Raw genomic sequence first — 27,128 nt, 5'->3', positions numbered from 1 at the left:
TTATTATTATTATTATTATTATTATTATTAACTGTGTTTTTCCATGCCACGGTATCTGTCGATATAAATCTTGGATCTGACGTAGCTTTTTGGAAACTCATCCATTCTGGGTCAGAAGATCTTTGCTTCAGTGCTATGGCTACATCAGATTCTTGCCTTATCTGAATCATAGTTGTTTATCTTGAGGTGAACTCAGCTATATTGCACATGTCAAAAGCGGTTACTTCACTCTCATACCTAAGGCTGGAAATGCAGATTGATTCCTGCGCATACAACTTCTTCCATTTGATAAAAGCAATGTGCATGACCAGAAAGGCTATAAAACATGATGGGAGATTGACTACATTTAATTCACAGAAAGGAGCACAGTTACCAGTACTATTAAATCCATCATAGATTATACTATACATACTGGCTGATTTTATTACTGGTAATGTTTTGCACTTAAACTAAAGGTTTATTAACAGAGCAGGAAGTAATGTGCATGTCAAACCATGGGTTGCTTCTTTAAAATGACAGTGGAGTCGTGTACAAAGAAACTGGCTAAAAATGTATATAATGGCACTTTCACACTGTACTGTATATAAAGTGTAACCTCATTGTACTGTACATGTAAATACATTGGAACATATACACTGAAGAAAAAAAAAAGTTTGTTTTGATTAATTAAATGAAGTATAATATTCTTGAAGAAGTTTGACAATGTGTATGTCTCACTGTCATTAGTTTCTCAGGTCTATTGTATTGACCTGAATGGTGTATCTAAATATGCACACTAACAGGTTTATAAAAGGGGGGTTATATTAAGTTCATTATACTACACCTAAATGACCTTTTCATAACACAATTATGATGTCAGTTTACCGTGTAAAGTAGAAGCATTTCCTGCTGACCTGAAAAATGTATTTATGAATATCCAAGTTAAAGGAAAAAAAGGTAAACTTGAGGTTAGTGTTGAATGAATTTGGATTGCACAGGACCTGTTGCAGCTTCGGTCAAAGCCTTTTAGCAGTTTAAATGTTTGTAACTCAATAAGGGCATGTTGACATTTAGTGGCTTTTATGCCTGAAAGTCATCAGTTTTGCTGACATTTTGACATTTTAAATGATACTACATGTAGGTATTTTATAATCAAGGAAGAAAGAACATTAGACACCAACAGCATAGTTTAGAAAAACATTTTTATACTCTTTTGCTTATTGTTCAAAAAAAATTTATATCCCTAGGTGCTAACGAAATGAATATTTGATACTTTTTTTTTTCTTTTTGAACATACTCATATGAACTTGTTTTTTATTTATATATATATATATATATATATATATATATATATATATATATATATATATATATATATATATTGTTGTTGGTTATTTTAAACTACTATGTAGAGTTCTCAAGTAGACAAGTTCCTTACCTGTTGGGTATCGCTCAATGACAGGCAGGTCGTCCACCTGCAGTGTGGCATTGCCGCCACTCCGAGTAAATCGTACTATATGGTATTTGCCATCATTTACAAACTTAGCTGGTTCTTCAATAGCAATGTCATCTGTTCCAACATTAAATATAACTCCAATATTCCCCTTTTCCTGCAAAAAAAGACAATAAAATAAAATAAGCAGACTATTGAATAATCATCAGTACTACAGGAATATTAATAATCGGTATAATATTATTCTGACAACAATATGGGGTAACATTTTACATTATGTGCCTCTAATTACTATGTATTTATATAGTAGTTACTTAGTAAATGCATGTGTACTTACACAGAATTACAATGTTATGCTTAGTTACAATGTATTCAATGTGCAAATCATTTTGCATGATATATGTAAGAACACAATTGAAAAGGGGTAGGGTTAGGGGGGTTAGGGTTATATCGTTTAAAAAGATTTACATATTAAGTGCATTGTAGTTATGCATAATAACATTGTAATGATGTTTAAGCACACATGTATTATGTAACTACTATGTAAATACACAACAATTAGAGATGCTAATGTAAAGTATTACCCAATATAATGACACTAATGTGGTGTCAAAATAATGATAAAGAGTACAGACAGTTACTCTCGCTTACCCTGTGGATTTGCATATTATATATGTTTTTCTGTTATGTTCCAAGTTAATCATAATGCATTACTGTTTCTGCGCTCATGGATATCTGGTGTGTCAGTATATTCTACCCATGGGATTGTCTCTGATCAAGCTTGAGCAACGTGCGATTTCTGTAATGAGGCCATTGTAATAATACCCATTTGGGGTGTGTACTGGGAATTTCATGTTGGCATGGTGGCCCTATAGCTTTGCTTTAAATTTAAAAAAAAACAACAGTTTACACCATCCATCAATGCAAACATTTTTGTCAGTCACACATAGTACGATATACAACAAAAAAGCTATTATTAGTGTGACCACTAGCAGAACCCCAAATAACAATGAGATTGTTCTCATAAGGTCATCATTCTACCATGATTCTGGAATCCAATTACTGAACTATAGTTTGGAATGGGTACTCGTCTATCATCCTCCAATTCTATGGTTGTACAGTAATGTAATTAAATCTTTAGGCAGTGTTTCAAATGACTTTGCTGAAATGGGATTAAACCATTCAAATGCAAATGATGGGCGAGAGTAAGAAACCAATGTGAAAAGGGCCAAACAGAAATTGAATACGTACAGTATGTCATTTTAACAGTACACATGATTAAAGATTGTATTCAGTTCATATTAGCTCTGAAACACTAGTTAACATAGTAGGATTATACATACATTTTTTTTTAAATATCTAGTATGGTGACTTGAGTATTACTACAAATAATCCCACTTGCCAGGTATGATGCACCCTATGGCTTGTTCCATTTGCAGTTCGTTAAGAGAACAGGGTTCTGTTTAAGAGCAGTGCTACTGTAGTTTGGAAGACTGTGTTTTCTAGGGAAAACCCTATATAGTAGAAGTAGAGCTGTTTACAAGACTGATTACAAGGGATTGTTGACCACAGTGATTAAGAATGAATAGATCAACTCTGATATTCATCTTAAAATAACTTGATGTGTGAGTTGCCTTTTTTTTCAGTGAAATCAACTGCCGCTTCAGCTAATTAACTGAGGTTTCAGATCGTAGGAGGTGATAGAAATTTTTAAGCAAAGAAGAACTGATAGCATGTTGTCAAGCCAGGAATGCAAAGGCTTCTATATTTATATCTTGTCAGTTATTGAAAAATCATCTTGTGAAGACTTTCAAACCAGCACAATGCTGACCGCATCCCAACAACGAAGCCTATTGGCATTCTTCAGTTGATACAAAGAAGGGTTCAATTACATTTCAACCAGCCTAATAACAGTAGATTTGTTTTAATACTATATATATATATATATATATATAGTAATGTGGGGTTCAGTAATGTGTCTTGTTATGTCTACATTGTATGTCTGGTTATGTCTATATGTTCCATGTTTTCGCAGGGCTTTTCTGTATAAAGGGGCAGCTTGCACGCTGCTGGGGGCTGTGTTGTTGTGTGCTGACCCTTGCTGAATAAAGTCTGCTGTTTAGTGAACGAGATCTTGCTGCGGTTGTTTGGCTCCTTATTTTCGCTCAGCGTTACAATATTTTAGGACCCCAACCTGAAATACGCCCCCATCTAGAGCAGGTCGACCCCATCGGGTTAGAGTTCATTCCAATTTTTAGAACCGCAAAATCTTTTTGTTTTCGGGGTGGGGTTGTCTTGCAAATGACAAGACAACCCCAGAAAATTCACTTAACCCGAACCAGATATGAAGATGACACTTGTTTTGGTTTAACATCTTGATGCAAATTTGTCAAGGTATAAATAGCCCATGTTTCCTTTTCTTATACAATCATCACTTTAAAAAAAATACCATAATCAGTGCTGGTCATACAAATCCATACAAAAACATTTGCAGCCACCGCACTGATAATGCAGGTTGGCCATTTTGAACCACCAGCGAGGCAGCTCTGAGCTTGACTCACTACCGTTTAATAGAAAGCACCATGTAATTGGAGCGGTCTGCCTAGTGAACGCATCCCAGGTGTGTCATTCTGGGAGATCAGAGTTTCTCCACTGGTGTTCCTAAACGTTGGAACTCGTTGCCACTAGTTGTGAGAGGCTATCATTCTATTTAGAAATGTAAAACACTCCTAAAATCGTTTTGTAATGTTTGTAATCATGTTTTTATTTTTGTGTATTTTTTTTGTGTATTTTTCCTGTGAAGCGCTTGGGGATGGCATGTCATGAAAGGCGTTATATAAAAATACACTGATGGATTGATTGATTGTAACCTGGCCAAAACAATAGAAAATACATTCCAACAATGTAGAATTGATGCACTATTCAGATTATTTTATAAACATTATTATTTGTTTGAATCAAACAAATGTTGAATATTTAGTTTGCTATTTGATGTGTTAAGTACTTTGATGGTACTGTGTGTGATGTTGCTGCTCACTGCTTGAGTTAAGCTGTGTTTTTGGATGATCTTCTTCAGATCAGGTTCGGGTTAAGTGACTTTTCTGCATCACAATGGGGTCATTCGCACGACAACCCCCCACAAACACAAAATGATTTGGGGGAATTAATCCCAACCCAATGGGGTCGATCTGACCTAGATAGCGGCGTATTTCGGGTTGGGGTCCTCCTAACATATACAGTAGTCTAGATAATGAATTAGGTGTGCTGATTTCAGTGCTGGGTAGGTAGATGCAGAGCAGAGGGTCAATACACCGGGGCATTGACGGCTGCATATAGAAAATCATATAATTCATTATTTTAGTGCCCTATTAATTCATGCAAATGGAGAGCGTAGTCTAGAAAGTAATTTAAAAATTACATTGTAATTACTTTCTGTGATGACTCTGTAATGTCCCCTTAAGTCATGACAATATATCCATTTTTATCACCTCAGATTTCTGTCATTAATTGGTAAATTAAGGGAAGGTTCGAATTTCCGGTTTACTTGTGAAAAATCAAGTAGCTAGAGCGTGATTGGATAGTTTCACATTGAATGTATTGAGCCACCATGTCTATCTTTGTTTCAGTTCCATTTAAAGTTGATAAAGCGTGTGCAGAAAAAGAGATATGTGGTTCTTTAATATACAAAGTAAAAACTATTTAAGCATTTTTTAATTAGTATTATTGGTAATTAAAATCAGTCATACTATATATATATATATATATATATATATATATATATATATATATATATATATATATATATACAGTTCCTATAGAAAGTCTACATCCCCTTGAACTTTTTTCACATTTTGTTGTATCGGTGCCTCAGAGTTTCATGCATTTAAATGAGGATTTTTTTACACTTATCTACACACCATACTCCACACTGTTAAGGGGAAAAAGTTTTTATTGAGAAAAAATATATATATTAAATACAAAACTGAAAGATCATAATTGGATAAGTCTCCACCCCTCCTGAGTTAATACTTGGTGGAAGCACCTTTGGCAACAGCTGTGAGTCTGTTGGGATAGGTCTCAACCAACTTTGCACACCTAGATTTGGCAATATCTGACCATTCTTCTTTACAAAACTGTTCAAGCTCTGTCAAGTTCCTTGGAGAGCATTGATGGACAGCAATCTTCAAGTCATGCCACAAATTTTCGATTGGATTTAGGTCGGGGCTCTGACTGGGCCACTCAAGGACAGTTACCTTTTTGTTCCTTAGCAACTCCAGTATAGCTTTGGCTGTGTGCTTTGGGTCATTGTCATGCTGAAAGGTGAACATCCGGCCCAGTTTCAGCTTTCTTGCAGGACTTCTCTGTACTTTGCTCTGTTCATTTTCCCTTCTATCCTGACAAGTGCCCCAGTCCCTGCCGATGAGAAACATCCCCATAACATGATGTTGCCACCACCATGCTTCACAGTAAGGATGGTGTTCTTTGGGTGATGCGCTGTGTTGGGTTTGCGCCAAACATCATGCTTTGCATTAGGCCAAAAAGTTCCATTTTAGTTTTGTCAGACCACAAAACTTTTTGCCACATGGCTACAGGATCTCCTGAGTGTTTTTTTTTTGCATACTTTAAACGGAATTCAAGGTGGGTTTTCTTGAGTAATGGCTTCCTTCTTGCCACCCTACCATACAATCCACATTTGTGGAGTGCTTGGGGTATTGTTGTCACATGCACACTTTGACCAGTCTTGGCCATAAAAGCCTGTAGCTCTTGCAAAGTTGCCATTGGCCTCTTGGTAGCCTCTCTGATCAGTCTCCTTCTTGCTCAGTCATCAAGTTTGGAGGGACGGCCTGATCTAGGCAGGGTCTTGGTGGTGCCATACACCTTCCACTTCTTAATAATTGTCTTTACCGTGCTCCAAGGGATATTCAAGGCGTTTGATATTTTTTTTATACCCATCCCCTGATCTGTGCTTTTCAACAACTTTGTCCTGGAGTTCTTTTGAAAGCACCTTGGTGCTCATGGTTGAGTCTTTGCTTTGAAATGCACTACCCAGCAGAGGGAACCTACAGGAACTGCTGAATTTATCCTGAAATCATGTAAGTCACTACAATTTAACACAGGTGGAGGCCACTTAACGTGGTGTGTGATTTTGATGGTGACTGGTTACACCTGAGCTAATTTAGGATTGCTATTGCAACCAAGCTATTTCAGTTTTTATTTTTAATTAATGTTCTACAAATTTCTAGAATATTTTTTTTAACTTGGAAGTTGTGGGGTAGGATGTATAGATACATAAAAAAAAAACTATTTTAATGCATTTTAATTCCTGGCTATAAGGCAACAAAAGGTGAACATTTTGAATATATATATATATATATATATATATATATATATATATATATATATATATATATATATATATATATATATCAAATTAGATTTAGATACGGTCAAACCCCCTTTATCCAACCTTTCATTGGCTTGGCATCTCAGCCCATTCATTTGAATGGAGAGGCAAGGGCTTTTGAAAGGATAGAATAAACATCTCTGCAAAATGAAACGAGAACAAAAACAAAAAAACAGCTAAGAAGACACATGCCAGGTTGGAACAACTCTTACAGTACGTACTGTGGCATTGGGAATCAATGCCATGCCAAATGCACGACTAGACCTTCATGCCATATGACAGCTGCAGCTGCAGCCTGCTGGATGTCACATTAAAAAAGTCTCAGATTTGTCTTTTCCTTGTTCCCTAAGTAAATGGTTTCACTCCATAAAGTGTGCCTGGGATAACAAATACCCTGCCTGAACAATTAATACGATCCTGCCACTAATAAAGGTGTCTGATTAATTGCTCATCAAGTAGCGATGGATTTAATTAGGTAGACCTCTGTGCCTGACAGTTGCATTCTCCTCTTGCTCAACATGAGGCTTAAACAGCTTCTTTAAGGTTTGCATTTTAACTTTTTTTTTTTTTTTTACTATTCAGAGTATGTGGTGGATCCAGCACATTTAGACACGTGACTATGAATGGTTAATTAATGTTTTTCAGTCAACATGAATAATACCTGTATTATTATTATTTGTTATTATTATTTGTTTATTTAGCAGACGCCTTTATCCAAGGCGACTTACAGAGACTAGGGTGTGTGAACAATGCATCAGCTGCAGAGTCACTTACAATTACGTCTCACCCGAAAGACAGAGCACAAGGAGGTTAAGTGACTTGCTCAGGGTCACACAATGAGTCAGTGGCTGAGGTGGGATTTGAACCGGGAACCTCCTGGTTACAAGCCTGTTTCTTTAACCACTGGACCACACAGCCTCCTTAACCACTGGACCACACAACCTCCATTGAAATAAAGCATATTTTTCAACTGCTTCCTCCCTTCTCGTGAGTGTCATTTGGTTTATAGGACAAAAAACAAGCATTCACCTTCAGAAAGCTCACTGTCAAAAGCTGTAGTGTTGATGCTGGTCCTGCAATTCGACTTCTATTTATGTTAAACTCTACTACTGAATCCACTTTACTGCATCATAAAACATCTGTCTCTCAAATATGGTGCTATAATGAGGACAGGCTGTACTTTTGAAAAATGATTTATTTACACTTCCCATTCAAGCTGAATGATTCTAACTACAATAAAGTATTATGAAATCCATAAATACTGTGTTTTCACAAGCTATAGGGAATTGGCCAAACACCTTACGTTTCATGCTAGTCTACAAAATAATGTATATCTCTATCAATTCAAATTGACAAAGGCATACAGGTTAGCAACATAATGCCACATAGAAAAAGTAATTGGAATACACAAGCATTGGGACAGTATTGCTTAGTGTATAATGATGGTCTATTGTACATCTTCTCTCAGTTTATATATCCGATATAAAAATATTGGTAACACTTTACATTAAGTGTTTCTAATTACTGTGCATTTACACAGTAGTTTCTTAGTACATACATGTGTACTTACACATAATTACTATGTTATTATACACAGTTACAATGTACAGTACATTCCAGCTTGCAATTTAAAATCCATGGATGCCGGGTGTCTTATTCAACCTGGGACTAGGCTCCGTACTATGGGAGACCAAGCTTTTTGTAGTGTTGCCCTGCGACTATGGAACATGCTGCACAGATCTATTCGAGATTCTGAGTCTGTGGATATTTTTAAATCTCGCTTAGACACACCTTTTTAAGGTAGCTTTTGCTGATTTACTTTAACTTTTGATGTGTTTTATTGAACTGATATTTTATCTGTACCTTTGTATATTGTATGTTTGTATTGTTGTTCTTGTACAGTGCTTTGGGTCTGAGAAAAGTGTTCTATAAATAAAATGTATTAATATTATTATTATTATTGTAACATAAACTAGCTTGCTTTAAACTATAAGATATTTTTGTTTTTGTTTTCTGCTGATGACAGACAGAACCTTTTGTTTATTTCAATGGGCACTTGCTGCTACCATCATTTTCTACCAACTGTTCTCAGTAGAAATAACTGAGAAATCGAAGCTCAGCTGTATATAAAAAATTGCACTCAGATTAGTAATGCTTCAAGCAGGAAGAAGCAGAAAGCAATTGATGACCTCCCCTGACCTTTGCTCCCCAACCTGTGCCCCCAAAACACAGCAGCAATTAGGTTTCGTGATTTAGATGTCAATTTCGAATAGACTACCTGACCGCAGCCCTCGCTGACACCAGTAATAACTCCTGTCTCTAGCTGCAACACCATGTAACAGTAAGTACAGGAAGAAAAAAGGACTATTTGACATCCACAAGACCAGATTACAATTAACTGCAAGCACAACTCACTTCCAAGCACAGGAATAAATGGCTTACAAAGCCCATTATGTCTTGGTAATAAAATATACATATATATATATATATATATATATATATATATATATATATATATATATATATATATATATATATAACTAAAAAAAATAAATGTAAAGCAGCCATTGCAATGTAAGAAATAGGATAATGTTATTAAGGGATGGTGATATATTCTAAGTTATAAAAGCCAAAGCAGCAGTTGTAATGTGAATCTGCATACAGGGACACCTTCAATTAAGCGTGTAGAGATGTGATATATTGCAGTGCTCTAAACATACATGTAGCCAAATTAGGCATCTTGTTCAATAAACAACGTGGCTGCTTCATTTTTCCACACAACAGGCAGAAATTGGTTACCCCCATGCCATTTGATGATAATATTGGTACGTATTTACTTTCAAGCTAAAGTGTCTAATTATCTGTGAAGTTATCTTGAAATTGTTATTGCTGCTTTCTACCTTAGAGCTTTGTTGAAGGATTTTCCTCTGGATACTACATTCCTTCAACTACTAAATACAGTTAAATTAAAAAAAAGCAATACAAAAACATACTGCAGTACAGTGCAGGGTCTAACTCTTGAAAACTAAATGTAGTTTTTTTTTATCCAGTTGAAATATTATGCACAAAGTAGTACATTTTAATTATTAAAAGAGCAGCACACATTAATAACCATGCCATTAAACGTGTATAGCTGGCTCACTCATGGAGAGGGATTAAAATGAAGTGAAAGGGGGGTCAGGATCTACGCTGCATTAGCTCAGTTATTCCTATACAACACAATGCTATGCAATGTGCTTGTCTGTGTACAGGTATGTTCTACCCTGAGCACTGTTGATCTATGAGGTAACCCTATGAGGTACGGTTACAGGTACCTGTTTCTTAGCATGATTGTATAGACATTTTCTTTCCTCCCTTAAACACACACCACTCATTTTAAGGATGTTTTTTGAACTAAGAATAACATAAGATCACACATGTTATTTAACCCCCTGTGAGTGCTTACAAGATCTAAATAGTGGCTCTATTTAGGCAGCCATGTGCTTTTACATATTGTAAATGCATGTGATTGTGAGAATGGAACTCCATACCATTAACAACATGCATTTAAAGTTCCCTTCCCGACAATATAGTTTTGCTGTAATTAAATGTATTACACAATGTAACAAAAGTGTAAAGACATGGTGGTTATAGTGTAGTTGATGTACATATTGTTCTGATGTGTATCCGGGTTTCCATATTGAATACTCGTTGTCATGAGATATCAATGGTACCAGTAGCTGCAGGAGAGTATGTATACTGTAGTACAGGATCAGTGTTCTACAGAGCATTTTGAAACATGCCTTCAGTTTGAGATAAATAGCATCACATGAAAAGTCAACAGAAAGCATGTGTTGAGGTTAACAGCAACCTAAGAGTAATGTCAAGTTCTATATGAGAATGTCATCTTGATCAGACTTCAAGACATCACAATGCAGCACATTACACTGGGGAGCACACTGTGTAGTCTTACAGTTTAACAAATACAGCCCACCTCAGGTTAGCTGCAGCTAGCCCCTCTTAACCTTATTACACATAGTGTAATGTATGGGCAGCATTAACCACTGGACGTTTCTAGGGATCAGTGTTTTATTAAGCAGACTCTTTGCTGAGCTTGAAAGGGAATTGCAAAGGTCAACATTAATAAAGCTGTAGCAGAGGCTGGGGCGTTGCTAAGAGAAAATATTTCTGCAGAAAAAATAATTGGTCAACGCGAGACAAAAGAAAATTGATACGGCCAGTTGTTAAAAGTTTTACTTATTGAATTTCTAACATCATATAAGTGCAATTAAACACGGATTGCGCATGTTTTTAATGACCCCCCCCCCATTATCATGTTTTCATTGTTAGTTCAACTGCTTCAATATCGTTTAGCTACATTGATGGATGACTTTGGATTGCTACATAAAACATATCTCCTTGCCAAGCATTTTCTTTACTCGTTTCAGAAAGCCATGTGATGCTGCACCTTTTAAACTACATCTGCTCCACTCCTCATCTAAACACCAAGCACCCTAAATTATAACAAAGTGCCTGTCCCAACTGGGGTCTCCTCCTTACACATTTATGGTGATATATTGAAATGCTTTAGATGTGTGTGTGAGAACGTGTCCTGTTTGGACAACTTGTCATTTGTGAAAGAATTCTAAGGTACACATTATTTCCAAATGTATTAATACTTGTTGTGTCAGCTCCTGTCCCAACGTATCAGAAGCTGCCTTGTCTTGCGCTGCTATTTGAGGGGATAATGGACATGTGTATTGCCAGCAGCTACAGAACACTTTAACACTCTCTGAAAATCATCAGAAGAAACTAGAGCAAAGGCTATCCTTTTTTTTTTTTTTTTTTAAATACAATCTCTCTCGCAGGAATTATGGTAATGAGAGTTTCGAAAATGAAAAAAAAAAAAAATCCACTATATTAATCATTTGCTGCCGTCGTCTGGCGAAAAGAGTTTGATGTCAGCCGAGTGACAATTACATCTTAGAATGTGTTCCGGTCTGTGACACAGAGTTTAGAGTTTTGCTGGGAGTGATGGGTCATAGTGATGACATTTCATTAAATCTGACATAATGCAGTTGGATATGATTGCTGTACAAACTCTATGCCATGCGTGCTCTTGGTGGTACAGTTAATATATTTGCCATTTTATATCCTTCATATACTTACCAGCATGAAAAGAGAATTTCAATTTTCAGTCAGCAATCAGTGATACAGAAACAAAAGGCACATGTTTTAAAATGTTAGACCACTTTATGCTTTATTGAGGCATCTTAAACGACTTCTAAAAGTCTAATGAATTTGACTATGTGTTCTGTTTCTTTTAACTTTTTAAAATGAATTGCAAGTGTGGCCTATTAAAGTCATCAATCACTAATTTGCCTATTCCATTTTTTTTACTGTATCCCTGGTAGAGCACGCTAGCGTAGCTAGCGCACGCTATTTGTAGTTAGTTGCTTTTGACCACAAATCTCGCCAAGTCAGCCCTTAAAGTCACTAGATTTGGTTAGAAATTCGCTAAATTGTCAACACTGCTTGAAGGCGCAGAAAAAAACAAAAAAAACCAAAAAAAAAACGATTTCCACACAGATTTATTGACTTGACACAACAAGGAAAAGAGATCGCAATACGATAGTGTACAAATAAGGTACAATGAAAATACGATGTGTTTTTAGTAACCTGCGTATCCTGTATCAATTGTTATTGGTGGTAGAATCCATTGAAAATAAATATTGTCTTAGAGCTGACTGTAGATGTCACAACCGTTTGTAACCAGACGATTTTAGCTGAGTGTCTTTATGACACTGACAGCACAACAAGGACTGCGACTCACGTGTGTGTCTGAAAATCATGTGAGAGTGAAGAGACGTGCGAGAGAAGAACTGGGTTTCAAAGTGAAATTTGTTGGACTGGTCAAAAGGGAACTTTGCAAATTTGCATTATGTGCAACCTCAGCTATTCCTGTGCAATTCTACGAGGTCACCGTTAAAAATAATAAATAGTTGGAAGCGGCAAAATCAAACAGCAAGTACAAATTCAGGGCAGTTGCGTTGTCGGTGGCCGTTTTTTTGCATTTCAGAGGTGGCAAAACTAATATGTGTGTAGGCTTTTTTTTATGTATTTATTTATTTATTGTCCTGCGGTTGCCTTGAATTAATTTTGCCACTACTTTATATATGAATGATGTAGAATACGTGATTGTAAACATCTAACACTATACAATACTCTTTCAAATACACGTGTTATGATTTTGAATGTGAGGTTCTTAAGAACGGTATTATTGTCATTGCTCGCGCCCCGGCACCTTTATTTACAAATTAAGCACTGTATATATACATTATATATATATATATATATATATATATATATATATATATATATATATATATATATATACACACACACACACACACACACACACAATTTAAAAAAGAGTGAGGGAGGGCGGCAAAATTTCGTTTGCCTAGGGCAAAAATCGATGCGCCTGCCCTGTGTATATAACTGTCCTAATCTGCTCTCATTTAAGACCCATGTGGAACCTGACTACGAGGAAGCTTTAGGCACATCGAGTATTTTGCTAATGTGAAATATGGAGTGTCTGACTGGGGGAATAATGCATTGACAAGATAATGGCAGTGGAGCGGGTTTTTTTTTTCCCCTGTTCCCTGTTAAGACAAAATTGGCCCACGGGTTATTAAATACTCGCTTCAGATCAAAAGAAGCTAAAGCTTAGCTTTTTTTTTTTTTTTTTTAAATATTGTTATTATTATTCTCCACCGTTGTCCTGTTCTATAACATTATCTCTTAAATTTTAATGCAAATTAGCTTTAAGGAGCAGATTCACTTAAAGCTGTCATGTGGAACATGTGAGAAAGGCCACCTTCTATAGAGTAACATGGTGAGGAGGAAGAAGAGAAAATAAATAAATAGACTACTGCAAAGAATAAGGACTTTTTGGATCCAGTTACTGAACCGTCAGTGTGACTGATTGTTAAATCGTCTCAACAATGCATGGTTTTCAACACATGCCCTTTTAAGCATGGAATCTTAATATAAAAATTGACACATTGGGACCACAACACACATTATAACACTGCAATGTCTGGTGCAAATTTATTATTGACCTTGAATAAATGTCATCACAAACACCCCATCCATTTCAGTTTAAAATTCACTCCCACCCTGCAGAGTTTCATATCTGAGAGACAAATCTGGCCAGTGTACTGGGAATGTTATCTCAATAACAAAACCTCTTGTTTATCCACAATAAAATACTAGAAAGAACCAGAAGTGCAGCTACCCACAAAGTGAAGTGACTTTCTCGAGTGTGCAAGAGAAAATAATCATGTTCTGTTATCCGTGTTGTTGTCTTTGCTTTGTTATTTATCGGCTGTCTCTTTTTATGAACTCATCTACTTTATTTTAAAGTGTTGCTCTGCCCTGGGGAAAAGGGGGAATCAAATGTAAATCAAGTGAAAATTGCACCTGGCAGTTTCTTCCACATGTAAGTTGAGAAAAAAAAAAAAAAAAACAGCACTCAATGAATTGAAATAGTCTGTTTTTAATAACCAAATCACATTATAATCTACTGAACTCCAGTTCATTAATTCCTAACTCCTCTAGAGTGCCAACGGTGTTGAAGAAAAAGGAAACTGGAATTTGATTCCCAGGGAGATCACAGAAACATCTAGTATAATCATGTTTTAAGCAGCAGCTTTTATTTCATTATCTAAAGAAACTCCTGTTGAAACAAATCTTTTGTGCGGGGGGGCGGTGTGGGTGGGTGTGTTAATAATGATGATAACATGTATGTTGCAGATAAACTACATCATTAGAATGCAGGACTGAGTAAGTGTAAAAAAAACAAAAAACATGTTACATTATTAAATCAATATACACACACGTAGCGTTTCTGTTTGTTACAGTACATTCCAGAATACACATTTGTAGTTAACCTCTCATAAATATAGTACCTAGTTATTTATTTTTTAAAGTATTTGAGGTTTTTTTTTTTATTTATTATCAAACAATTGAGTTGTACAACAATTAGGGGATGTTATTTTGCAGCAGACAAGATTACTCAGTCATTCCCCGCATACAAAAAAGTAAGTGTTTAAAAAGAATAACTTCCGTCTTCCCCTCCCCTCCTACAGGTCAAGTGATCTTTGGCTACATCCTTTTTAGTGTTCGAGGGGCAAGCTGAGCAGCAGTATCCAGGATCTAAATATAAATGTCTAATAAAATATGATCTCATTAAAAGTCATTGGACAAGTTATACAACCATTATTCTCCTGAGTTTTCCCTTTGTGTTTGCAATTAGGCAGACTGCCAGGGAGTAGAAATGATTAGCAGTAAATATAAATGTAATGGCTTTGCTCGCAATTGCTCACTAATTCTAGGTCTGGCTGTTCACAGCGAAGCAACACAGTGTGCCTCAAAATATATCAGCTAAACATGCAGCATTAAATGAGTTATACAATGTGTGTTAGAGGGTTAGGAGTCCTTGTAAAGTCAATATAAAGAAAAGGATTTCCTCTATATCACTTTTAATATTGCTCAGTTTAAGATCCACAATGCAGCACTCTTTATTTGTAATCAGTTGCTCAGGTTAAAGGATGAAGATCCCTCCTTTTATTTTAAAAACAATATAATAAAACATTTGACAATACAATGAAAAAAAGTCAAAAAGGAAAGAGTTATTATTACTAATAATAATTAATAAAATATATAATAATCAGCCGGCAGAGAAAAAAAGAACTAGGAAACTCTGCTTTACTATAGACTATTTTTTTTTAATCAACCTTTTTTTTTATTTCTGTGCCAGAAATAATTGTATATACAGTACTGAGTAACACAGTCCTGTTAAAACAGTATATCTTTATTCTTTCGCCGTGTATTACTCTTTTAAGAGTCCTTGAGCAATACACAGCTCCATTGCATCTATTTTATTTTTTATTGCACACTGTGTATGTGAAGGGTGAGTGTGTGTGGAGGGGGCGGGGGTTACCAGACAACACCCCAGAGTCCTGTTTCTTATACCCTGTGAGGACTGGGAAGCTGCCAGTGCTTAAAATTACTTCTATCCATCATGAGGTTTTGAAGAAAGCAACATGCAATTTGTTGCATTTTAAAGCACCAAACATTATTTCTCCATCAGATCTATATATCATAGCGTGTTTTTTCTTTCTTTTCAAGTCCACTTATTACACACAACAAGCACTTCTGCAAAACTACAGCGAGCTGAATATTTCTTATGCTTGCAGAAACATCCATTATACCCATAATGTGTTTTTGTGTATTCGGCACATACAGTGTTGCCTTTTCTTTTCTTTTAATACATTACATTTAAAAGCAAAAATAGAGTTACAGTTTTCCTTGAAGTGTGGATGTCTGCTTGTGACCCCTACAGCACCCGTCTCCCTCTCTCTCTCCGCCTTAATTTGTGGAACAAAAAGACACCTATCTCTGCTCATCTGACCCGTAACTTGGTTAACTCTGTTACAGGGACTGTTTCAGTGAAGAGATCAACTCACTGGTCCACAGCACTGTCTGGCAGCTCTGTCAGCCAAACGTGTGTATCTGTTCCCATGAACACCTGATAGTATTTGGTTCTCATGTACATAAAACAATTTAATCAAATTGAGAAGAATAGATATATCGCTGTATGGAAGGTAGCTCTTCTGCTTAATCTCTGTATCTACACTGGTGTGACTATAAAGCAATTCGTCAAAAAACAAATGGGCAGCAAGATTCTTGGACAAGCAATAAGGGGCACACGGGGGGCACACATCTATCCCCAAACAATACTGTGGGGGTTCCCAGTGGCTGATGCTAGTGCATGAAGTATAGGGTGAGCTATGCAATCTAACACTGGCTGGTTTTCCATGATGCCAATATTGGCTGAGGGCCCAAAGAGAGTGCTGCACTGGTCTTTGCGTATCCCTGGGAAAGGTACAAACAGCAATCCCTACTGTGAGGCAGAGACTTCCAGGCTGAACTCCAGGGTTCGTTAATGTGTCAACACACAATATACTGCTGGGGTTTGCTGAGTGGAAAGGGGCCGCTTGTTCTCAATGCTAGTAAAAATGGTCTTATGACAACTAATTGTAAATTGTAAATCATTGCCAAATCAAACAGTCTATTCTGTATAAAGTATGGAAACCGCAACCCTTTGGGAGGCAATAAAATATGCCTGTACTGTAGAGTATGCCCATTAATAATTAAATTATACACATAGCCACATTTATTTGTCCACATACATCCAAGTGAGGATTGATGCATGCTATGTATTGATTTTAAATAGGCGTATTAAAGTAACTATGATCATCCATTCACCATCTAATAAATAAATGGAGCAATAGCTCAATCCCATTGCCTGACTTATATGACTTTTTTTAGATCTTCCGTGCCAAGTACATTGAGATGCCTGAAACTATTTGCAGGAGTTGGACTATTCAAATGAGCCGTCTCCCCCTCCCATCTTGATGTTTATTCCAGCCTTTATTTATTCTGCTGGTCTTGTGTGGTGTTAGGAGTTTCATAGCACTGTTCTCAGCAAGGCTTTTCAGTCAAGCTGCTAAATTCCAAACCTTGCAGGCCTGTGCGCAGAGGCGGTCCGCCAACACCTCCTACAAACCTTCCCAGAATTCCAACCTGTGAACGTACTTCCCGTGGGCAGAGTGTAGGAGGGAGCCTGTGATGTATTATGCAGTACTCAGCCCTTTTAGGCAGCACTGTGGTTATGTCATGGGAACCAAAAATACTTTTTTTGCTATTTTCAGATCTCTGAAAACTTTTCACAATGAGCAACAGTATCTCAAGGGGATTCCATAGGTACAAATCCAAAGTGTACAAGATATACTGTAGTGAAGCATTATACTCAGTGGTATTCATACACGGATGTACAGCTATAGTTTAGCATCACCTAAAATTTTAGGATTGAGACATTATAAAAAAAATATGAACATAATTTAGATTTTTCATTTTACATCTGTGACAGGATGGCTCGCAGTGGTGAGGTGTGGTGACGTCATGGACCAGGAAGTAACTGAAACCAAAACAATGGATGGGCGGGTGAAGCTGAGTGCAACGGCACTCAGCGTATTTATTAATAAACAAAACAAAAATAAAAGATTTAAACAAACAACAAAACAAAAAGGCGCGTTGGCCAAACAAATAAACAGCAACAAGTATATTAAATATAGCAATTGTTTTTGCTCGCTCTCCCGTGTTCTCCAGTACTCTCCTCTGTACACTCCACCCTGCAGAACGGACAGCTGCAGGTTCTTATACTCTGGCCGAGGGGTTAACTAGCTGTTAATTATCTTATTACCCCTCGGCCACAGTCTGCACGCGTTTGGTAAGGATGCATGACTGTTAGCTAGTTAAATAATCAGTAGCTGATCAGTCATGCATCCTCACGGGGTTTTTAAATATAACTATAAAAAACAATAACAAAAGACGCGGCGCTTTTATCCGCGCCGCAAACAAATACAAATAATAATAAATAAATACATAGGGGCGGGACACTCCGCCACTATGTACTTTAATCGAATAAACTACAAAATGATATTGCAAAAGTCTACTTTAAGCCATAGTAGTAGTAGAGTATTTCAAGTTAAATTTTGAAATTTCAATTTTCAATTTTTGTCTGTTTTTCGTTAAGCATGTGGAAAACTACAAAGAGGTATATAATTCTATATATTATGTTAACAATGTGTTCAGCAGGTTTCATTTGACTTTACAAAGCAAAATTAGTTAATTCTATAGGGGTGAACTTTTACCACAACTGTACCTTTTAAACTCTACAACCCCAATTGTATGCAACAGAGTCTATCGTAATGGCTGTTTTTGTTTTGCAAACTCGAAGAGGCATGTGCTGTTCCCTTTAGTGTGAATAACGTGGCTGGATGTGGAAACACAGAAACATTTCACATATCTTGTTTTGGATTTTATTTTTTTATTTTCTGATAACTGTGTTAGGATCTTTAAAAAAAAAAAAAAAAAAAAAGACGTTGGGATCTCAAATGGCATTTTTTTTAAAAACCTGTGTCACCCAGCGTTGAAATAACAGGCAGTCATCTGCCAAATTACAGAGAGCTGTACTGCATTGGAGCCATTCGTAACACAGCCATCAAATGCACGTGAACTACATTTGAACCAGAGTTCATAAATAAGAGGTGCTTAATCAAAAATAAAGGACTGTCCCTGTCATCTCTTTAATAATGGAAAACAAATCCTAGACTCAGCAGGAGAAGAAATGTGTCTGGAAAGTTTATCAACATCTGACAGTTTGTTTAGCTTTATAATAGTTTGTCTTAAAAATTCTGCATTATGCCTTACACTTTTACAGTTTTTTCACAATATTTCTTAATTTTCCTCTCTTAAATCCTGGTATAAAAGCGTGTTAGTTTTCATTGCTATAACATATTTGAGCTGGGGGAGGTAGTTCAGTCCCCACATTTGCGTATCTTTTATATTTAGAGGTTAACATACATGTGATGTATTCTGAAGCTATTGCTTTATTTTTTATATATCGGATAAATGCGTTCTTAAAACAAAAACAAGAAAACACCAAACAGTAAACGGTTGCTTATGAAAATTAAATATGACAATAATCACTTAAACAACTGATGCCATGGAAAATGCCCCTGCCTGACAGTGTTAATTAATGATGATATAATTGTATCCATGTGTTGACTAAAACTTATATAAGCAGAGTGGGAATGATGTTTCACCGCCTGTTCCCCCAGGCTGGATCAGCAGCACTATTCAATGCCAAACAGCACTGGCAAGATGGGCTGTTTAAACCTCATGTAATTGATTGTGCAAGCTTTCTAATTCCTGCTCTGCCTCCTAGTGTCCATAACAGTCTGCAAAAATGCCATCTGTCTTGGGGTATTTTTCAATGCCGTTAACATGTAGCCTGTCTGTGTTTAGTTTGCTACAGAAACACTACACTGTATGGTGGTTTCTTTAGAACTGAATATTGTATCATGCAGTACACCTGGGTGAATTTTTGGATTTATATGAGTATTCCTCAGACTTCTGAAAAGCTGGAACACATTTTGCAATCCCACTTATAAAAGTTTCCCATAGTAAAATCAAAGTGTAATAAAGCACAGTGAAAGCATTGTAAAGAATGATGATACTAGTAAACATGTTAAACTGGGGTAAACTATGGTAAATGCAAAGCATAACCTTTGTAAAAGCATGATAAAACTGCAAAATTACAGTGCAAAAATACAACGGTAAACTTTTATAAGGGCACTAACGGCAAAACAAAAAGGATATGAAACCATATCCTTTAAAATGAGAGCAATGCATTACTACCATACAGTATTTGGACTACAGAAGGAAAAGAGCTGGAGCTTGACTTTACCAGAGCAGTTACAGCAATACAACATTGTTAATGTTTGCATGATGTACGGAAGTTGGTTGTAAGCATGATTCAAAGCTCTGGTAATTTTGTGTTAAAAAAAAAAAAATATATATATATATATATATATATATATATATATATATATATATATATATATATATACACACACACACACACACAGTAGATGCCAGTTATTAGCAACCCTGATAAAGACAACTTTCAGTTATTAACAACATTTTCACAGGAACCAATCCCATCCCATAGACTTTAACGTTAATGGATTTCGGGTATTTGCAACTGTCTGCCACTTAATGACAACTTTTTTTTTTTTACAATTTCTATGGCTACAGCATGCACACAAATACAATCGCGCGCATGCATCGCAGCGTCTATTTATGTATCAGCTTTCATAACGCAGCTGTACATTTATTGAGTCTGTCCATCATGGCTTCAAAACATGTTGACCTTTCTATAGCTGATGAAGTTTCGGATTCTGGCGGCACTACGTGAACCCGGTGCTAAACAAGTACGGATAGCAGAAAAGCATGGCATCTCAAATTTCAAAATCTGTTGCATACCGCATTTTCAAATTGGCTACGAAGCTGCAAGCAAAATTGAGAGTGATTCACAGTTGTAGGTGGCGAATCGTAAAAAAAGCTAAAAAAAAATTAGATAACTGCTTCTTTTAAATAATGCGTCTGTATTAAATGTAAGTACTGTATGCCAAGTTTGTTTACTGTTTTTAAGGATACTGATAGTATGATGTTGTAGTACTGTGTAAACTTTTTTTACACATCCGTGTAGTATTAGTAAACAGTTGTTTGTTCTGATATTTGGTGTTTTTCATGTTTATTTTTAAACACTGTAATGAACCAAGACGTGTATTTCAATGCGCTGTTTCTACAACTATAGTATACATTGTTTTTTCCATATACATACACTTGAAAATGTGGCTTTTCGCTTAATAACAACTTTTTGCTGGGAACCAAGAGTTTGCTAATAAGCGGCACATTTAAAACACTTGACTTTTATTATTATTATTATTATTATTATTATTATTATTATTATTATTATTATTATTATTTAGCAGACACCTTTATCCAAGGCGACTTACAGAGACTAGGGTGTGTGAACTATGCATCAGCTGCAGATTCACGTACAACTACATCTCACCTGAAAGACAGAGCACAAGGAGGTTAAGTGACTTGCTCAGGGTCACACAATGAGTCAGTGGCTGAGATAGCCCTTTTCTTTAACCAATGGACCACAGAGAAATTTAAGCAGTTCAAGTCCAGTGAAGAACCTGAAATGGTACAAAGGTAAGCGGTAAACTGCCAGAGGTTAAAAAAAAAGTTTAGGTTACCAAAAACTGAAAAATAATGTACATTTCAGAGTTATACAAAAAGGCCTTTTTCAGGGAACAAGTAATAGGTTAACAACTTACAGCTGTTCTGCAGCAATGGAAGTAAATTAAGCCTTGAAAGTTGATGCTAACAATTCCTACAGGTGTCCCAACTTTTGTTAATTACTTACAAACCTTGTCTATATAAAAGCAGTGTTGGAACAGACTGTGTTACTACACCCTCTTAAGCATTATGTGGACAGTATTGTACTGCAGGAAGTAGTATATTGCTCTCATAATGGCGAGAAAAAGGCAATTAACAAAGGAAGACAGACACACTATTATAACCCTTAAAAGTGTAGGTCTTTCCTTTAGAGAAATTGCAAAGAAAGCCAAGGTGTCAGTGAGTACAGTTTCCTACACCATCAAAAGGCACTTGGAAACTGGAGGAAACTGACAGGAAGAGGTCTGGCAGACCCAAAGCCACAACAGAATCAGAAGACAAGTTTCTGAGAGTCAACAGCTTGTGTGATAGGCAGCTCACAGGACAACAGCTTCAAGCACAGCTTAACACTGGTCAAAGTAAGCAAGTCTCAGTTTCAACTGTGAAGAGGACTTCGAGCTTCAGGTTTGACAGGTCGAGTGGCAGCAAGAAAGTCATTGCTAAGATGGCAAAATAAGAAAAAGAGGCTTGCCTGGGCCATGAAGCACCGCCAGTGAAGACTGGAAGAAGGTCTTATGGACCGATGAATCAAAATTTGAAATCTTCGGTTCATCACGCAGGGTTTTTGTACGCCGTCGAGTAGGCGAAAGGATGGTTCCTCGGTGTGTGACACCAACTGTCAAACATGGAGGAGGAAACGTGATGGTCTGGGGCTCTTTTGCTGGATCCAGAGTCGGCGACTTGCACAGAGTGAGTGGCACCCTGAACCAAAACTGCTACCACAGCATTTTGCAGCGCCATGCAATACCCTCTGGTATACGCCTAGTTGGTCAGGGGTTCATCCTACAGCAAGATAATGACCCAAAACATACCTCCAGGCTATGTCAGAACTACCTTAGAAGAAAAGAACAAGACGGTAGGCTTCAAATCATGGAATGGCCAGCACAGTCTCCAGACTTAAACCCCATCGAGCTGGTTTGGGATGAACTGGACAGAAGGGTGAAAGCAAAGCAACCTACAAGTGCAACACATTGTGGGAACTTCTGTAACAGTGTTGGGAAGAACTTTCCGAACACTGATTGATTTCCATTGTAGAAAGAATGCCACGAGTGTGTTTGGCTGTTATATCTGCAAAAGGTGGCTACTTTGATGATTCAAAAATTTAGATTAAATTTTGTTAAACAAAATGATTCCATGATTTCTTTTTTTATCTCCAATTGTTTATTTGTTCTATGCTTTAATTTCAGAGTACATTGAGACATTAAACTGCGTAAATTTCAATAAAAACTGGAAAAATGGAGGTGTTCTAAAACTTTTGACCAGTAGTGTTATATATATATATATATATATATATATATATATATATATATATATATATATATATATATATATATATATATATAATGTACAGTGCCTTGCAAAAGTATTCAGACCCCTGACCAATTCTCTCATATTACTGAATTACAAATGCTCTTATTGCTCTTATTGTATTGCTTGTATTGTAACACTTGAAATGTATTTGCTTACGATTGTAAGTCGCCCTGGATAAGGGCGTCTGCTAAGAAATAAATAATAATAATAATAATAATAATAATAATAATAATAATAATAATAATAATAATAATAATAATAATAATAATAGGTACATTGAATTTCATTCTGTTTGATATTTTATTTTAAAACACTGAAACTCAAAATCAATTATTGTAAGGTGACATTGGTTTTATGTTGGGAAATATTTTTAAGAAAAATAAAAAACTGAAATATCTTGCTTGCATAAGTATTCAACCCCTGTGCTGTGGAAGCTCCCAGTTTACACCGATGAAAGAAATTGCCCATTACCATTACCTTACCATTGGCTTCCACCTGTGAACCATTAAAGTTGCTGTCACATTTTCTGGATAAAAACCCCACTGTTGAAGCAAGGAATGGGCATCTTGTTAAAATTGAAGGAAGAATGGATGGAGCAAAATACAGGGAAATACTGCAAGAGAACCTGCTTCAGTTCACTAAAAAACTGAAGCTTGGGAGGAAATTCACCTTTCAGCAGGACAATGATCCCAAGCACAAGGCCAAAGCAACATTGGAGTGGCTCAAGAACAAAAAGGTGAATGTCCTACAGTGGCCCAGTCAAAGTCCTGATCTCAATCCCATTGAGAATCTGTGGCACTATTTGAAAATTGCGGTCCACAAGCGTCGTCCAACCAACCTGAACAACCTGGAGAAAATCTGCCAAGAAGAATGGGCCAAAATCACTCCGACACTGTGCAAAGCTGGTACATACTTACCCCAAAAGACTTAAAACTGAAAGGTGCCTCTACCAAATATTAATGTGTGGGGGTTGAATACTTATGCAAGCAAGATATTTCGTTTTTTTTATTTTTCTTAAAAATATTTCCCAACATAAAACCAATGTCACCTGTCAATAACTGATTTTGAGTTTCAGTGTTTTAAAATAAAATATCAAACAGAACGAAATTTCAATGTACCATTTGTAATTCAGTAATATGAGAGAAAAGGTCAGGGGTCTGAATGCTTTTGCAAGGCACTGTATATATATATATGGAGATTAGAAATGGAGATTAGAATTCAAAACAGAAAATAGGAGGCACTTTTTTAAACAGAATTGTGTGAGTCTGGAACCAACTCCCCAGTAATGTTGTTGAAGCTGACACCCTGGGATCCTGCAAGAAGCTGCTTGATGAGATTCTGGGATCAATAAGCTACTAATAACTAAACGAGCAAGATGGGCCGAATGGCCTCATCTTGTTTGTAACCTTTCTTATGTTCTTATGTAATATTAAGCTCTGCTGTCTTCACATGCGTCTTTGTGTAAGCCACACAACTATTTACGGAGGCCACGTACTGTTCAGCTCCTTTGGAAGATGCTATTTGATAATAACTAGTTACTGAGGGGAAGAAAAACTGCATTTAATCAGGGTATAAAGAACAGGTTAATTACAGTATGAAGTTATCAACATAATGTTTTAGCACTAAAGCATTTGCCCATTCTGAAATCTGTTTCCCCCCACAGCTGTGTTGTTCTGATGGCTTGGAGATTGTGACACATGCCAGTTTTGACTCACAGCATGGGATAAAAAATGGAAGAAAAAAACCATATAATTATTAAATAATGATTAAAATTCGCAACAGATTTGACAGGTGAGTGACAGAAAATGCACATTTATTTTACTACCCTTTCTATCAGACCCTTTGATCTTCCCCCAGGTAATCGAGATGTTTTTGGGTGGCTATTGGATGCTTTTCATTTAGACGCACTAGCATCATTTTTTTTTTTATTATTCCATGCAGATTTGACAGGGTTCCTTTCACTGTGGAATATTGCAAGACAGTATTAATTAATCTGTTTGATTAAATTAGATAGAATGCTGTTAGCACCATGAACATACCTGAAGAAAATGAAAGCTCGATCCTGGTAGTCTGAAAGTCCATCTGAAGAATGATGCTTTTTTGGTCTACCACTAATTGAACATTATTCATGCATGCTTCTGTCCAGTATGCAGGACATTCCAGCTAAGCACCAGCTGAGTATTCTAAATGTATGTTCAGCACGTTTATTAAGACTGCCAGCAGTACCTGCCAGTTTCAACAAACGTTAAGTAATATTGATATCTCGTACTTTTCAAAGGGTGTTTATTTCCCTCATGCAGGTCTATATTGATTATTTATTAACATGGAAATTAGCCTCAGTAAATGGCAATTGCATAGCAATTAAATACTTATGTGTGCCACACACATAACCAACACCTCCAAGGTGGATGTGAAATGCATTTGGAATTCAGTTTTCATAGAACAAAGGAGGTTTGACTGCAAGACCATAATATGTGTAAACATGCAAACTTGACTGGGCTTGGTGGCATGTGCACACCACTGATACATGGGAATGGGAATGTATGGGAATACCTTTTTGAAGTCTGTGAGCAAGTAAAATCTAATTTTGAGAAACCAATCCTAACACTATACAGTAACTAATTGAAAAACACTTCATGTTAATATTTTGTCCCCTCCAATCTATTTAACATTACTCATTTGTCCAACCTGTCCACATCTGTGTTTCCTGCTGTTCTCTTATTACAATTTCTGTTCAGCTTTCTTTCTCAAGGCTACTTGTACACAGGCTCCCCGACGAGGAGATGGTGTGACTACCAGACCATATGCCCTTGGTGTCTGTGAATGTGATAAATTACTTCTGTTTTTTCCGTGCTGGTAGAGATAATAAAAACAACAAAAAAAAAATGTAAATGCAGAACAAAAGCAAGTCATACTGTGATAATCCTGATTATTTCTGCAATACACCCTGTTGTTGCTAACAGTATCGGCATTAAAGCAGAGAGTATATTGGATGTTTCATAAGCTGCAACAAAAATGCTGTTACCTAAATTTAGTTACAAAAAAAAAAAGAAAGAAAAATGCAGGCTTCATGTCCAGAAGTAATAATAAAACTGTGCTTGCTTTTATTTTACTTCAAGCTCCATCATTGACTGATACCAAGCTCTCTGTTTGGCAACCAATACATCATCTTTCAAAACACAGGTGGAAAACATGTATTTTAGCACAGTAGCAATTCACCAAGCCAGTGTAGTAGAACTCTTTTGCAAACCTTAATATTGGAACATAACAATGATTCATTTGATTTACAGACACAGTTAATTTATCCCTTAGATACCAATAAAGAGTATAACTATTTCTATAGCAGAGTATAAATATAATGATCACTTTTGGGGAACTGTAGTAAAAACATTAGTACAGTTAAGTCTTTAAAATTGTCTTTAAGTTTGTCAGTATACACAGTTTAAACTATAGGCCCATAAAGGTTACCTTGTTTCATGAGTTTATTTTATCCAAATGTTTGTTATGAAGTTCGCTCATTTGTTTTTTTTAAGCCAGAATACTACATTTCAAGTCATAGCCAGAGTAACATTTCCCAAGAGAGATTGCTGGTGGGGGATATTAAGGCTGTCCTTTTAATATGGCAGATCTGTGTTGCAACCCAATCTCCCCCTCCCAATTTATCAAAATCAGTGTCATATTAAAAGTGGTGACAGGAGAAAGAGGACACATTCCTTCACAGATGTTATGGTGAAAATCACTTACTTTGTAATTTGCAAGTTAGGACACAGGCAGTTGAAGAGGTCATTCCCTGCAGTGGTGTATCATGCATGTCAAAAGAAACCCTGTGCTGGGATGTTGTAATGGGTTTTAGGGCACTGCATTAAGCTGATCTGTTTTTCCCTTACTGCTGCACTTTACCAGTTGAGTGGAAACACTAACTGAATTATATCCTGATAAAATCACTGTAGGAAACATTATCACACTGTTCCAATGCTGAAAAAAGAGCTTGAAAATGTGATTATTATTTTTTCCCTACCAGCTGGAAACAGAAACCCTTGTTAACATGAGGGTTTA

General features: G+C 36.3%; 1 protein-coding gene across 20 annotated transcripts in view; it reads right to left on the bottom strand.

The window, feature by feature from the left end:
* Window positions 1–27,128, bottom strand: part of LOC117402468 (neurexin-1) — a 389,183-nt gene that overhangs the window by 69,425 nt on the left and 292,630 nt on the right. For all 20 annotated transcript variants that reach the window (XM_059024684.1, XM_034003638.3, XM_059024689.1 and 17 more), the window contains one exon: window positions 1,418–1,589. In XM_059024684.1, coding sequence (XP_058880667.1) covers window positions 1,418–1,589 — 172 coding nt within the window. The remainder of the gene's footprint in view (window positions 1–1,417; window positions 1,590–27,128) is intronic.

This window comes from Acipenser ruthenus, chromosome 5 (genome assembly GCF_902713425.1).
Source record: "Acipenser ruthenus chromosome 5, fAciRut3.2 maternal haplotype, whole genome shotgun sequence".
Classification (NCBI taxonomy): domain Eukaryota; kingdom Metazoa; phylum Chordata; class Actinopteri; order Acipenseriformes; family Acipenseridae; genus Acipenser; species Acipenser ruthenus.
The sequence above is the reverse complement of the archived record's forward strand: the minus strand, read 5'-3'. Positions and strand labels throughout refer to the sequence as shown.